At 36.1% G+C, this 15410-nt stretch overlaps 1 protein-coding gene across 3 annotated transcripts in view; it reads right to left on the bottom strand.

The window, feature by feature from the left end:
• Kat6b (lysine acetyltransferase 6B) overlaps positions 1-15410 on the bottom strand; it is a 185232-nt gene that overhangs the window by 39300 nt on the left and 130522 nt on the right. The window contains exons 7-12 of one of the 3 annotated variants that reach the window (XM_026390192.2): positions 15234-15366; positions 11623-12554; positions 10496-10617; positions 8693-8808; positions 5302-5443; positions 1782-1943 (exon numbers count right to left, since the gene is read on the bottom strand). In XM_026390192.2, coding sequence (XP_026245977.1) covers positions 1782-1943; positions 5302-5443; positions 8693-8808; positions 10496-10617; positions 11623-12554; positions 15234-15366 — 1607 coding nt within the window. The remainder of the gene's footprint in view (positions 1-1781; positions 1944-5301; positions 5444-8692; positions 8809-10495; positions 10618-11622; positions 12555-15233; positions 15367-15410) is intronic. The other 2 variants (XM_026390193.2, XM_026390194.2) reach the window with 2 other exon arrangements.

The raw sequence follows: 15410 nt of genomic DNA, 5'->3' as shown, positions 1-15410 counted from the left end.
GGCCATGCATGCCAAGCAAGCATTCTACCTCCGAGCCACAATCTCAGCCCCCAAACACAGTTACTTTTTAGATTAATTTTTGTTTCACTATCCTGCCAAATGTATTAGTGTTCTGAAATATTAACACATGGAATAATCTGTAACAAAACAGGATAAAGTTCAGCTTATTCTTAGTAAGCTGTTGAGCACCCAGGGAGAAGACAGGCAGAAAATGAAACACTACAAATCACCACCAGGGGCTGGGGTTGTAGCTCAGTGGCTGAACGCTTGCCTTGCTTTCGTGAGGTACTGGGTTCAATCCTCCGCACCACATAAAATAATAAATAAATAAAACAAAGATATTAAAAAATATATATACATATTGTATGTATGTATGTATATATATATATATATATATATATATATATATATTTTTTTTTTTTTTTAAAGAGTCACCACCAATTGTATGCATTGTTACTATCCACAAGTCAATGTAAGACTCAATGCATAACAAGGAAGGCAGGCACCATTAAGCCCTGTTTAAACTCATACCTATTTAAAGAAACAGCATTTTCCAATAGGAAGGACAATTAAGATCACTATTATTTTAAACTCGGAGAAAAAGATCTTAAAATACCTATATAAAAGGTAAGGTGTCCTATAAATTATATAAATCTGTTTCCTATTTATTGTTTTATTTTGTGTTAATTCTGACAATTTTTGAACTGTAATGTGCAAATTAACTTTTTTCATATTCATTTAAAAGTTTGGCCAAATATGTGGATTAAAATATTGAGGAAGTTTTCCATGAATGCTGGCTCTCATTCTTACTTTTGGTTATGGTCTCATGGTTGATTCTCAAATTTAGAATAAATATAGTTTGCAAGAATTTTCATATATACTTTATCTTTTGATTCCCCATAAAAACATCACTTCTATAAAGTATTCCATTTACATTATAGAAAAGTAGATTCATTAAATTTCATTTATCTTATCACCAAACATGAAAAAATATATCAGAAAAATTACAGGGTTTGCATGGTTTACCTTCTGCCTATAAGTCTCAAAATTACCATGTCTGTTTATGTGACCATTTCCTTAAGTACCTAAAAAAAACTAAGATCACTACCTGGTAACCATCTTAAAACCCAGTTCTTCTTTACTATGTATGAATTATTGTTTCTCAGTAGCCTTACTGCAGAAGAATAAGGGAAAATTGCTCCAATGACAAAGACAAGCTATTGCCCCTCAATATGTCCAGGTCTTCCCCATGTTAACAGCAAGGTGAGTCTGCTTCAGAATTTAAAACAATAGCACAGAGAGTAAGAGAGCCAAGTGTATCAGCCTGACTGTCCAAATGTCAATGTTCTAACTCACTTGAGATCATTATTGACCACAGAGGGGAAGGCAACAAGAAGAAAGGAGAGTGGGCTCTTAAATGTTACATTACATTAAACCTTCACGTTGATACTTAAGGGGAGATGAAAAATAAGGTTAACATGTCGAAAATCAAGGATGACAGGTGGTCTACAAGACTGCAATTATAACATCACAAAGATGCTGACAGTCAACACAGCACACAGGGCTGGGATCCTTACACACTTCCTAGGCACCATGCTCTTTTGTTTGTTTGTTTGTTTGTTTGTTTGTTTTTTAATGAGTTCTAAACAAGAACCTGAGCTTTTCAGAAACATGTGCCACTTATTCAAATTATAGTAATAAGAAAGCTCTGTTCAAAGAATTGGGTTCTACTAAAAACATTTCAAAGAAGAAAATTAAGGTCATGCTGGCTCTTGTTTTACCTTAGAGAAGTATCCAACCAGATGACAGCCTTTTTCATCATTTTTTGTAAGGACATAAAAAAGGAATGGCTCAACATCATAATACAAGGTTTTGTGGTCCAGGAAGAGCTTGGCTAACAAGCAAAGGTTTTGGCAATAAATTTTGCTCATATTCCCATCAACCTAGCAAAAAGAAACAGACACCATTATTTAACATAGAAATATCACCCAATATAAAATTGTTTCTTCTACATTGCATCTCAGAAAGTATAAATTTTATTTCCATATCTAAAATGGAAAGATTAAAACATTTCATTAAACAAATTGAGAGCAAACCAGAAAACAGCTGTCACATGGAAAATTGGAATTTGACCTTTTCTCTTAATTAGGGTAAATTTAAGAAGGCTCAATTTTCTCTTTAAGCTATCTTAAGAAAGGACAAACCACTAGCAATGGAATAATTTTTACTTGCAACTTAAAAATTATTAAGAGTGTCTTTTTTTCCTTATTTGAACCAAATAAATCTGAATTAAAGAAATATAAATAAATGAAAATACTTCAAATACATTAAACTTTATGTTGTATTTAAAAAGACTTCAAATAAAAATAAAATAAATGAACGGTATTCTTCTGATTCTTAAGAAGTGTGGATTAGCAAAACAGGTCCATTTTGGTTTTATCCCAAGTATCATTTTAAATATAATTGGAAAAGATAAAATTTCTATGTTGGGAATACTTACAGAGAAAGTGAGATGAATTTCAACCTACAATAAGTACCATGATTACAGTCTACTTCTCTTCAAAATAAAAGAATCAAGCTGTGATACTGATGGCTATAGACAAGAAGCTAGGCACAGATGCCAATTTCTTTGATCAAATGTAGTTACTCGTTGAAAACAGAAAGCACAGCAGATTTCCTAGCACTTTTCTTAGGGGAAATGGATATTTGCTAACCAGAGCTCTTTAACAATGAACTTGACCGTTCTCAAGTCTCCTGTGAACCATACAGGTTCTCATATTGCAAAAATTATTTTTAGACTTCATATAACTATTTCCCATGGATGAAACCTAGGTCCCACACATAGCAACATAATCAAATACTGGCAACAGTTACAGAGGAAACAATTCTTTCTTTAATTAAAGGAAATTTTTATGTATTTGGGAGTATAATCCTTCAGAAATATAGCATACCACAAAATGGAAAGATGAAGATGTATGTATCTGTGAACCAGAAATAGAAATGACAATGCTGAAAATTCTGATCAGATGTGAAAAAGAGAAAGATAGACAGGAAAACAGTAATCTGTGATTATTCTTCATTTATTTTACAAGTTACTTAGAAAATGGCTAAATGGTTTCTAAATGTTATACTTGAAATATTAACTCAGGTTTTAGAATAGCAACCTTAGTACTTATCAATTCCAACTATATATTTATATGAATAAATTTTACAAACTTGCCTCTGATATTCCCGTTCACCTCTATATGGTTCAAAGTGTGTGCCCTGGAAGAACACATCATTCTCACCTGCCTAACAAGACCAATTATCTTGCCGTTGAGAAGACTCCCTGGATTTTTGAGAACTTAAACCCCACAGGCTGACTCATGCTGGTTTATTTAATAATTACTTAAGGCCAACAATGTGTTTTGTCCTTTGGGAAACAACAAACCAGTGATTTTCATTTTATTTTGGTTAGAAGAAAGGACCCAAAGCATCCATGATGGAGCCAATAGCCAAGTTCACACTAGTTAAGCCCAGAATTGAAAACAGCTCCATGGTTGGGGTGGCTGGGTAGCATCCTAACATTAACAACAAGAAGGTCACACAATATGTACTTAGCTTCTCTTTAGCCACTGGTTCTCACCGGGGGAAATGCTATACTCCCATGGGACATTTGGCTATGTCTGGAAACATTTTTGGTTGTCACAAGAGTGGGAGGAGTGGTACCACTGGCACCTAGTGGGTAGAGAATAGCAATGTTGCCAAAAATCCCACATAATATACAGCACACCCCTAAAAAAATGAACTATCCAGGGCTGGGGATGTATCTCAGTTGGTAGACCGCTTGCTTGCATGTTGCATGCACAAGGTCCTAGGTTTAACGCCCAGCACCAAAAACAAAACAAAAAACAAACCTATCCAGCTTGAAATGTTAATAGTGCCTACCCTTTAATAAGAACTAATGTATCATCAAAACTACTCAGCAACAATAACCTTCATTCTTCAATTTTGCCAAAACAGCCTGATAGAACTACAAGAAAGAGGTTTAAAAAAATCACCAGCCACAGATGGAGGATCCTGTGTTCTCTGATTATTCTTGGTAAAAACTAGTGGGCCCAAACCTTATCTGAGAGAAAGAGCCTGCATGTGAGAAATCCATGATCTTCTCTTACTAACCATGATGGCAGTACTATAGGGCAGAGAAAAAAGAACTGTGGGGCAAAACAGTACACTTCAGCCTGAACAATTCCAAAGTAAAAACTGTATTTCTACATGTTATAATCAAAGTAAAACTATCTGCTGTATAAGGAAAGCTTGTTCTGAGTACTACTCAGGAAGGAAAAAAGCTCAACGAGATGGATAATGGAGAAGAAAATTTTTAAAAAGTATGCAACTGGAGTAGAGAGAAAAGAGAAAGCAGAAGCCAATAACAGACAATAACATAGACAAAAATATAAAAGACAGGCATAAGGCCTTCAGGGAACAAATAACTCAGCAAAACTGGAGCCTTGAAACTGAAAATAAAAATACAATTAAACAATGAAACTATATAGAGGCAAAGACCTGCTACTAATTCAATTTTTAATTTTTTTTTAGTTGTAGATAGACACAATACTTTTATTTTATTTCATTTCATTTTATATGGTGTCAGGGATTGAACCCAGTGCCTCATGTGTGCTAGGGAAGCGCTCTACCATTGAGCCACAACCCCAGCCCATTAAATCAATTTTGAAAACACACAAATGTCTTCTAAAAAACCCACCATGACAGACATATGGCCACAAAGGGTTCCTGTGAACAGTAGAGTTCTCCAGGGGTGGCCATCCACCCAGATGGGGGTGAGTCCCAACATCTGCTAGGATCTCACCAAAAGGATTATCCATCCTGCCAAGAACTGGATGGAAACACAGGTGGGTGTGTATTGAGGAGATATATACAGCTGCTCAATTCCCTGGAAGAGTGAGCACCTGCCAGACACTGGCTGGAGCTGCTGAACAAAGCTAATTTCTCCAACAAAGAAAATGGAATTTAAAAGAGCTGAGAAAATCATAACTTCATTTCGAATATATCTGGTGTAGACGTGGTTCAGGGAAGACAAAAAAGTTAATGTGGTATGTATGGATTCTTCAACCATCTAAAAGGCTGCTTAATATGGTTACTTAAACATTCTAAAACATGGGGATACTTAAAAGAGCAGTCTGATTTCAGTGCCAAAATTAAATATACTTTGTCCTTTCCAGACACTGATCACAAATACATAATCAACAATTAGTAATACTAGGTTTCAAAGGGCTGTGCTTTATATTTACACATGCTTACCTCAAATACTGAAAGGTCTTTCCTTCGGTAAATTTCATTTGCTGGAGGATGAAACCATCCACATTTCTTGGAGTGTCTTAGCAAAATATTTTTACTTTTCATATATTTAAGACAGAATTCACACAGGTAAAGCTTTGGTAATCTGTAAATTTTAAAAATGAAAGAATCTATCAGATTGATTATATAGTTCAAGAAAGGAAAGTAAATATTGTTTGGTTTTTCTCTGTCCTAAAAAGGTTATAGAATTATTTGAAATAGTCAAGAAAAAAGCAAGGCAATCATAAAGAGAATGTAAAAACAACCATACAATATAATACATAACACATTCAACCTTTCAATATAATTCATAATACATGCTGTCTTTACTTTGTGAATAAATCATTTGTTTCCTTAAAAACATTCCAGGGAAGGCTGGGGATATGAGTCAGTAATTAAGTGCCCCTGGGTTCAACATTCCATTGAAAGAAAAGTTTCAAACCTGGGACCACCACTCTAAAATCAACACTGAGCTCGGTGTGGTAGTGCATGCCTAGTAATCATAAAAACTTGGAAGGCTGAGGCAGGAGGATTGCTAGTTCAAAGCCAAGCCTGGGGGGCCTGGGTTGTAGTTCAGTGACAGAGCACTTGGCTAGCACATGTTAGGCACTGGGTTCAATCCTAAGTACCATATAAAAATAAATAGCTGGGCACAGTGAAGCACGCCTGTAATCCCAGCAGCTCAGGAGCCTGAGACAGGAGGATCATGAATTCAAAGCCAAGCTCAGCAATGGTGAGGTGCTAAGCAACTCAGTGAGACCTTTTCTATAATAAAATACAAATTTGGGCTGGTGATCTGGCTCAGTGGTCGAGTGCCCCTGAATTCAATCCCTGCTACCCCAAAATAAATAAGTAAATAAGCAAATTAATTAATTAATTAAAGGCATTATGACCATCAACAACTAAAAAAAAAAAAAAAGCCAGAAAGAGCCATTTAGTGATGCCCCACAAACAACTTAGTGGGATGGTATCTCAAAATTTAAGAAAAAATTTTAAAAGTGACTGGGGTGTAGTTCAGTGGTAAAGTGCCCCTTTTGCTGGTTAAATTCTCAGTCTCTCCCAGACTTGCAAATCAATACCGAAGATGCCATCCCGTAAGGTGGCCATGCATATTTTACAAAATTTGGTGTGGTGGCACATGCCTGTAATCCCAGCGGCTCAGAAGGCTAAGGCAGGAGAATCATGAGTTCAAAGACAGCCTCAGCGAAAGTGAGGCACTAAGCAACTGAAGACCTTGTCTCTAAATAAAATATAAAATAGAGCTGAGGGTGTGGCTCAGTGGTTGAGTGCCCCTGGGGGGGGGGAGAGGAGGAGGGGGGAGAGGAGGAGGGGGGGAGAGGAGGGGGGGAGAGGAGGAGGGGGGGAGAGGAGGAGGGGGGAGAGGAGGAGGGGGGAGAGGAGGAGGAAGAGGAGGAGGAGGAGAATACAATGTCATATTTCCAAGTATCTATTGTTAGTGCTCTAAGTAATAACCTTTTACTTAGAAGTGAATTTACAATTTTTAAAAATGATCTGTGTCCTTATGAGACAGAGAACTCCTAGAAATTAGTTGTTTTCATTTCCACTTCTGGATGAGGTAATTAAAGTTAAAATCACATTTGAGGTCAAAAGCAGTAAATATAGGACTGAAAGTCAAAAGACATGATCTGTTTTCAACCAATTCCACTATCTCTTTGAGTAACAGTTTTCTTGGCCCTACTGACTATTTTTTCCACCTTAAAAATTAAGAACACTTTTTATTTGTACTTTTTCCATGCTTATAGACTATTGCTAGGATTTACAAGAAAATGTTCAGAAGAACATGCAAGGTCTTTGGAATTTATGAATGGGGAGAAATGTTTTGAGAAGAGATATACAGATACAGATAATGTCAAATCTTGCATGTATTTTCATATTTTATTGAAAGCTGTCAGATAGCTTATGTACCCACACAAATTAAAACAGGTACATAAAAAATGTTCAAGAGGGGCTGGGGTTGTGACTCAGTAGTAGAGCGCTTACTAGCATGGGTGAGGCGCTGGGTTTGATCCTCAGCACCACATAAAAATTAACAAATAATTTTTTTTAAAAAAAGTTCAAGAATTGGGGGATATAGCTTAGTTGTAGAGAACTTGCTAGTATGCATGAGTCTCTGTGTTTGTCCCCCCGCAATAAAGGAAGAAAAAAAAAATACAAAACACACAGGTAAAGATGAGAAGACAAACAAAACTCGTGACACTAGAACTCCCTTCCCATCTTCAGGATTGGCCAGAATTCATGATTCATAAAGAAAATAGTAACATTCTATTCTAGAAGAAAAGCAGGCTATCCAAGACTTACAAGCTAAAACATTTGAGAATGTACTAATAAAGTGTACCCTGATGCACATCTTAAGAATTCTATACATATCATACCCACTTGAGGTACATCAACCCAAGACAATTTCATATCTTAATCTTAGCTAAATACAAATGAAAACTTTCATATCATCATTTTCTCTTCATTTTTAATAATTAACTCACAAATACCTCTCAAAGATGTGGGGAAGGGTCTCTTAAGGCTACCCACTCCCACACTTTCCCACTTCTTTAATTCTTTTGTTAAATTTCAATAAAATACTTCAAAATAAAATGACAGAAACCAAGCTGGGTGCAGTGGTGCACGCCTGTAATCCCAGCCACGTGGAAGGCTGAATCAAGAGAATTGCAAGTTCAAGGAGACTCTGGGAAGTTAGTAAGATTCTGTCTCAAAATAAAGAAATTTTCAAAAAGGGCTAGTGATAGTTTACTGATAGAGAGTTTGCCTAGAATGTGCAAGGCCCTGAGTTCAATCCTCAGTACAGCTTAAAAAAAAAAAAAAAGTCAGAAATCAGAAATAAAAATCATAGCCCTAGGGATGGGGTTGTGACTCAGTGGTAAAGACTTGCCTCACACATGAGGCACTGGTTCGATCCTTAGCATCACTTACAAATAAATAAAATAAAGGTATTGTGTCCATCTAAAATGTTTAAAAAAAAAATAGGGACAGGGATGTAACTCAGTCGGTAGAGTGCTTTCCTCACATGCACAAGGTCCTTGGTTCAATCCCTAGCGCTGCAAAAAAAAATAAAATAAAATAAAAAATCATAGCCCTAAATAGAAAAATGAAAAAGAGAAGTAGAGAAGAAACTCTATCAAATACTTTAAAATGGCTAATTAGGCCAAATTTTAATGCTTGTATAATTAAAGAGTTTAAGGTATTTACATACAATAAGAAACTACAAAAAGATATTGGCAAATGAAATCATTTAGGAAGTAGTTCCTGAAATCCCATTCCTGCTTTAGCACTGAGAGTTTTCCTTTCTTACATAAATAGACTTCTAGGCTTATTCCATTACCTTGCATATTCCTGTGGGTAAGGCGAAGAGTACCAGGTTTGGATTTCATATTTCCCAAATTCTATTACGGAAGGGTACCGGCCACAGTCTTCCACCCCACTTTCACACTCTATTTTCTGACAGAAAGAATAAAAAGATGATAAAAATACAAATACTAAGAAAATACTTTACTTATATTTTGGTTTTATCATTAGAACCTATCAAAACCTATTAAGGGCTAGGTTGTAGCTCAATGGTAGAGTGCTTGCCCTGCATGCAAGATCCCCAGCACCACATAAAAAAAAAAAAAAATTAAACAAACAAAAGTAATGTGTCCATCTACAACTAAAAATATTTTAAAAAATAAATAAACCTATTGAGACCAGAATGGTAATTCATGTTGTTAAAAAACACTCTATAGGCCCTCATGACATAAAAATCACCTTTGTATAAGATTCAAAGATAAACTGTGTAGTATTCTAAGGATTACAATATGACAAAGCTAGGAAATAAGTATGATTTAAATATACAGAATGTCTATAGAACTGGATTCAACAATCTGTTGCAATGCATTAAAACTACATTACAAGATTATGCAGCTATTCTTATACACTTATACAGTTCCCTGTTCCTCTACTACAATTAAATAATCAATGGTGACATGTGCAGCGGAGTGTGTCCCTTCTTATTTCCCTTATGCTCGTGTAGTAAGCTACACAAGGTTAAGAATGTTGCTGGCTTGATTCCCTGTGGTAGTTCCAGGTTCTTGTACAGTGCCTACCAGAGAACAAGAAATATTTCTTCAACAAAAAAGCCAGTTTTATCATGTTGTAATGAAAGAACTTTAGATTTAGCAGTATCTTTCAGATAATGGCCTATTCTTGGTTCATTTATACATGAATGCCATAAGGCAGTTTTAAGAAAAAAGGGGAGGGGTAATATTTAAGGACTTCAAATGGTTTTATCATTAAATCAAAACCCGTATGAGGGAAATTTGGTATTATTTTAGCCAAAAGACAACCAATACATCCAGTTACGGGCAGAATGAGGAATGCAAATAGCTAACAGTTCCTCAGGTAAAGGCTATCAAAAAATTTTAGCCCCATCGGTAACTACTAAAAATAAAGTTTAAAAGCCTACAGAAGATACTATCCTCACAAAAAAGAGAAATGTGTGTGTGTGTGTGGGGGGGGGGGGGGATTCTACCCTAAAATGTCTATAGAAACTGAATGTAGTCTGCTGACAAAAATTCACAACTCTTAATAAATTTGGCTTTGAGAAGTGCAATAGTCTTACCTTTCAATGTTTGACAACTTAAATAGTTAACATTTTAAGTAGAAATGTTAGTAAAAATAAAAATGACTTGAACTGATCATGAAACATAATATTGCTTTCATTGATGCCAAAGAGTTAAAAATATGAGACATTTTTCATATGGCTGGCCATCTGTGTCGGAAAAAGCATCGGTAAACTGAAATGTAATGTTCTTTTCAGTAACAATTTTAAATTGTTGTTTTCTAAGTTCAGGCAAAAATAATTAGAAATCTATTCACATCTAGAAAAACTTTTCCAAAATTTGCCTTATCTATTTTGTGAGACAAGTTGAGTCTTTTTTTACGTTAAATGTGTAGAAAATTCTAAAAGAAAAAAAAAAAATCATTGCTTTTATATGCACAGTCAACAAAAATGGGTTTAACAGTTATAGACCACAAAGGATACTGATGTGAGTGCTCTGTAAAATCAACACAGTCATCTCATAATAATAGTTAGCAGCCGCATGCCGCATGTTACTTTTATCACTCTAATTTGGTATCCTGGCCTTACCTCCCAAGAAAGTTCCTGGGCCTGCTTAAAAACATCCAAATCCTCTTCAGTAAGGACATCCTTGTTTCCAATCACATTTACATCTGTACTTTCTTGCTTGATGCTTATTTTTATTTCAGTATCTGTTGTTTAAAACCAGCAGAAAGTATATTCACTGACTTGAATCACAAGAAACCGCCACATATTACCAAATGGTACCAAATTAGCATAGTGGGCAAATAGGGATCTCTCCTTTTTTTCTTTCTTTCTTTTTATAGCGTTTTAAGCTGCTACATCTAAGCACTGCTCACAGATCCCGCACGCAGTATCCTTTCCCTACTACACCCAATTAAAAAAAAAAAAAAAATCACTGTCATCTTTTTAGAACTTTAATAAACATGAGGGAAAGTAAGAGCAATACAAAGCAAAATCATATTTTTCAACCTAGATTAGAAGTCAGATCAATGTCTAGTTACAGCATTCCCATATCAGTTTTGAGATCATAAAATCTACCACTTTGTCCAAATGACATATCTTTGCTTTTTTGTGGTATAAAGGGTAGCAAATGTAATGGGCCAATTTGTCCAATGAAATTATGAAATCAGGTTCCTTCCTAAGGTGGATACACACACAGACACACTCAAATCCAAATGCACACTTCACAGAATCACAGATCAGGCTTTGCTGAGACGGAAGCAGGATGAACTTTGTCATGAGAGAGCAATGGAGCAAAGGGAAATGAAGAGCTAAAATACCCCGTTGGAAGCACTGACAGCACACGACCAAATGGCACTGTGGCTGAAGAGGCGGCATGGGAGAGAACATGGCAGAAGCATGACAGTGGCTACTCATGCGGGACTACAAAGCCATAAGCACGCTATGAAGGCATCTGGGGGTCCTAGTGTCACTACGAATGGAAATAAATAATAAAAGGTGGGAGAGTATTAGTTGGAAAAACAACATTTTGGAGGTTTAGTCAGCATTAGAAAAAGGTCAAAGTTTCACTGCTTCTGTATGAAAGTGAAGTGAGAACAAGAGAAATAGCTAAGACCTATGTGACAAATAGGAATTTCTTTATTTATTTCTTGGGGGGTTGGGGAGAAAGGGACGGGGCGCAGGTTTGGTTGGAGCTTTGACCTTTTGCTTACCATCATCCTGATCAGGTTTAATCCTTCCGTCTGCCAAGCTCCCCTTCCCTGGTGAGGGGGTCCCCATCTGAGGGGTCACTTTATATTTTAATCTGCCTAGCATCCTGTGCTTTTTAAGAAAAGTTGTTCGCTTGAAGTGAGCAATTGCTTTAAAAATACGTCCTCTAGCCATCCCCCAGCTAGAGGAGGAGGAGTGAGAAATAAACCTACTTCTAATATCTCTTTTTCCAAAGAAATGGGCTTTAGATTTTGCTGTGGAAGATAATTCAGTTTTACGACGCATACGTTTGGGTGGTGCATAACTTGGGTGTCCCTTTTTTCGAGACTGTCCCTGAGTGGTATAGATATGAGAAAGTCCATCAAAGAGTGCCTTCAGCTGGCTGTTATTAGTAAGACTGCTAAAGGAGGGCACACTGGACTGGCTGGAAGAACTCTGGGGAGAGGTAGAAGAAGTGGAAGTGCTGGACTTTTGTGAACTGGGGCTCTGACCAGAGATGGGGGTTGGGGGTGGAAGTGAAGAAGGTGGAGGTTTTAGCTTTTGTGTGGTACCTGTAGCCAACACATGAGAAGTGCATGACTGTTTCTGAGAGACCTTTTTCCTTGGACGGTAGTGCTTTGAAAAGTCTATTATTTCACCTCGTGATCTGCGACCATCAGGTGATGGTGTAAAAAACTTAGTAAGGCCATCAATGAGCCCTTTGGTTTTCTTGTTAACTTTAAGTGTAGAGGCAGAAATGTAGGTGGAGGTGGTGGTGATTTTGGTGGTGGCACCAGGCCGAGTGGGGTCTGTAACAGCCAATCTGCTGCTTGAGTCCTTCCCAGATGCAGCATGACCAGATGAAGGTGTGGTACAGACTTTAGTCTTTTGACCCCTACCAGGTGACCCCCTTCCTGTGAATGCATTCATGGATCCTTCATCACTGGTTACAGACCTAGGCAAAAATTTAGAGAATAGTATCAGCATTTAATAGAATTATAAAGGTATCTAAAAACAAATTTATAGCATATTCAATGCGCTTAATCTTAAGAAACTGAATTGCAACCCTGAGCACTGTTTTTGTGTGTGTGCCACCACCTAGATGTTTCTCTTGCTAAAAAAACTAACAGCAACTACATTTGCATACCATGATTCTCCCAGGGCCCATCTAACAGGTACTGGAAAAATCCAGGTGGACCCAAAGGCAATATAAAGAAGGAAAATTTTGGAGAGACTAAGGAACACTCAATGCTTTCATTATAATTAAATAAAAACAAGTTATCCCTTGTGTTGTCACAAGTAATTATGATTTCCTGAAATGTCTTTTTTAAAAAGTATTAGAGGAAGCAAGTCATATGTGTTACCTAGAAGCAAAAGAATAAGCTTATCATCTCTAGTTAAAAGCAATTTTAATTCAATTGGAAATTTGTATAAGTAGAATTTGTGTATGTCTGTAAGTTTATACTATGGAAAAAAAACCACAGAAAAAGATATCCTCTTCCTCTCAGCAGTTTATGCTTAGGATGATAAAATAGCCAATAATACTCTCATAGGAGAGAAGACAACTAATTACAGCATAAAATATTGCTGAAAAAAGGACAACAATAGCAAAAAACTGAAGAAATGATTAAAGAAAAGCTACAGCGGGTCAGACATGACATGGAAAGTCTGGTGGAGAAGCAGCACATTTACCATGGTCATTATCAGACACTTGGCATCAGAATCTTTGCCCCCTGGTTCTGACTGATATCTCACTTCAGGTGATGCTGGGCTCTGCCTGTACTGCCATGGGAGGCCATTCCACTAGCACAGCCACTAATGTGAACAGCAGCTGACTGCCTTCATCTCAGGCAAGGGTTGGGAAACTAGCGGAGTTTTATAGAATAGAAACACTTGCATGTGTATTATGACAATGCCAGGACGCAGGAATGCACTTTCAAAAGTATTAATTTAGCTGAAGGCTAATAATGGAGAAATGGAAGCCTGAAAAATGATATGATATTAAACTGCATATCTTTTAAGTTATTATAAATAGGTCATCTTATACACAAATATTGAATGAACCAATATCTACAAGGCTCATCTGAGGTGGTTCAACTGCCAGGAACTTTGCCTGATGTCATTAGCTTAGCCAAATCCAGTGAACACTGAAAATCTCTAGTAGACACAGCAAGGGTTACCAACAAACAACTCATCCCGGCTAAAATGTTTCACATCAGAATGCAGTATTTGGACTGTATCTGGAATCGATTGTCCAAAAAGGATAATATGCTTATAAAGCATGTAAAAAGGAAAACTCCCTAGACTGTCTTAAAAATTCCTGAGCTCAAAGGACAATTTTAGACAAACAAAAAGTTAGGATTGGTGCCAGATGCAATTTTCAGCTGTGTCTTTTGTTTAGAAAGTTTATATCCTAATTTGGTTTTTAAAATTGGGCCCTGAGGATACAGTCCCATTTCAAGAACAATGCTTACCCAGGATGAATGCAAAAACATAATTTCTACTTCAAATAATACTAATATAAAAGATTTTATTCACAAATATGTTTTAATGTTTGCCGTTAGAAGTCAACAACAACAACAAAAAACCCTCTATTTAAAAATGTCTAGCAGTAAAATGGTTTTATTAAGTTTCATAGAAAACTCTTGAAATAACCTTGCATTTTTTTCATATATTTCTTTTGTGAGAGAAAGTGAAAAATGATACTGCTCTTTTCAGTGTACGTAATATAGTGAACTACTTTAGGTAAAGTTATGGGAAAAATATTAAATAAGCAAGTAGCACTCTAAATGACAATGACCCTTTCACTAAGCCTAAAGAGATGGTTTGGTGACAATCTATTAGCAGAACTGCTAGATACACAAGTTTACTGATTTCATTTGTAAATATTTAATACTGAAAGTCAAATCTACACTTCATACAGGTTAGAAATATATTCCTTTCACTTCCTGTCTCAATTTTTCCAACTAACACTGGCTAAATGTTCTACTGGGCTTTAATGGAAATTACATGGCAACAGGATGGTGGAAGTAGGACTATCAGTAGATCTGCTGCTACAAATGTATTATCTGTATGTCCTCACACAAGTGCCCTTACTAAATGCCCTTGTCTAACCCTTTGGTGACAAACAGTCATTGCGCATCTCAGAAGTTCCCATTTTGGAAAATGGATATTCAAAAGTTATAATATTATAAATTAGCATCAGAAGAGCAAGGCATTTTCCCAAAATGTTATCTGGAGTGACAAAAGAGATTTACCATAGGCATGGACAAATTTCTTTTTTGTTTTAAAATTATCATGAAAATATTTATATAATTAAACTCTTTTAGTACTCAGCCAGTAATAAAGAAGGCTGAATGACTATTTCCAAATCTTACATTCTGCTTTCATCCTACTACTTGAAAAATGTCACTTAATATCAAGGTTACTCCCAACAGAAGACCCCAAAATGCCAATTGTAATTAAAAAATGTTATTTCAAAAAATTTCCAAAGCTGATGTAAAGGAGAAATGTTCCTCATCCCTTAAGTTTGGAAAAATGATGCTTAAAAAGTCTAGTGAATTTAAGGGGGATACAATCACCTACATTTTAAAGCACAACATAAAAGATTTCTTTTGATAAGATCTCAACCTACAACAATCGTTGCTTTAATTTATTTTTCGGTCGTCCAATGGGTTTTGCATATCGTCGTTTTATTTGTGCAGCTTTCTCATGAAGTAGTTTTCTTCCCTTTTTCTTTGGTCTGCAGACTTGGCAAATCCACATCCCTGAATTAATATATATATGAGAAAAATATTTTAATGTTTCATCT

This window comes from Urocitellus parryii, chromosome 5 (genome assembly GCF_045843805.1).
Source record: "Urocitellus parryii isolate mUroPar1 chromosome 5, mUroPar1.hap1, whole genome shotgun sequence".
In the NCBI taxonomy this organism is placed as follows: Eukaryota; Metazoa; Chordata; class Mammalia; order Rodentia; family Sciuridae; genus Urocitellus; species Urocitellus parryii.
The sequence above is the reverse complement of the archived record's forward strand: the minus strand, read 5'-3'. Positions and strand labels throughout refer to the sequence as shown.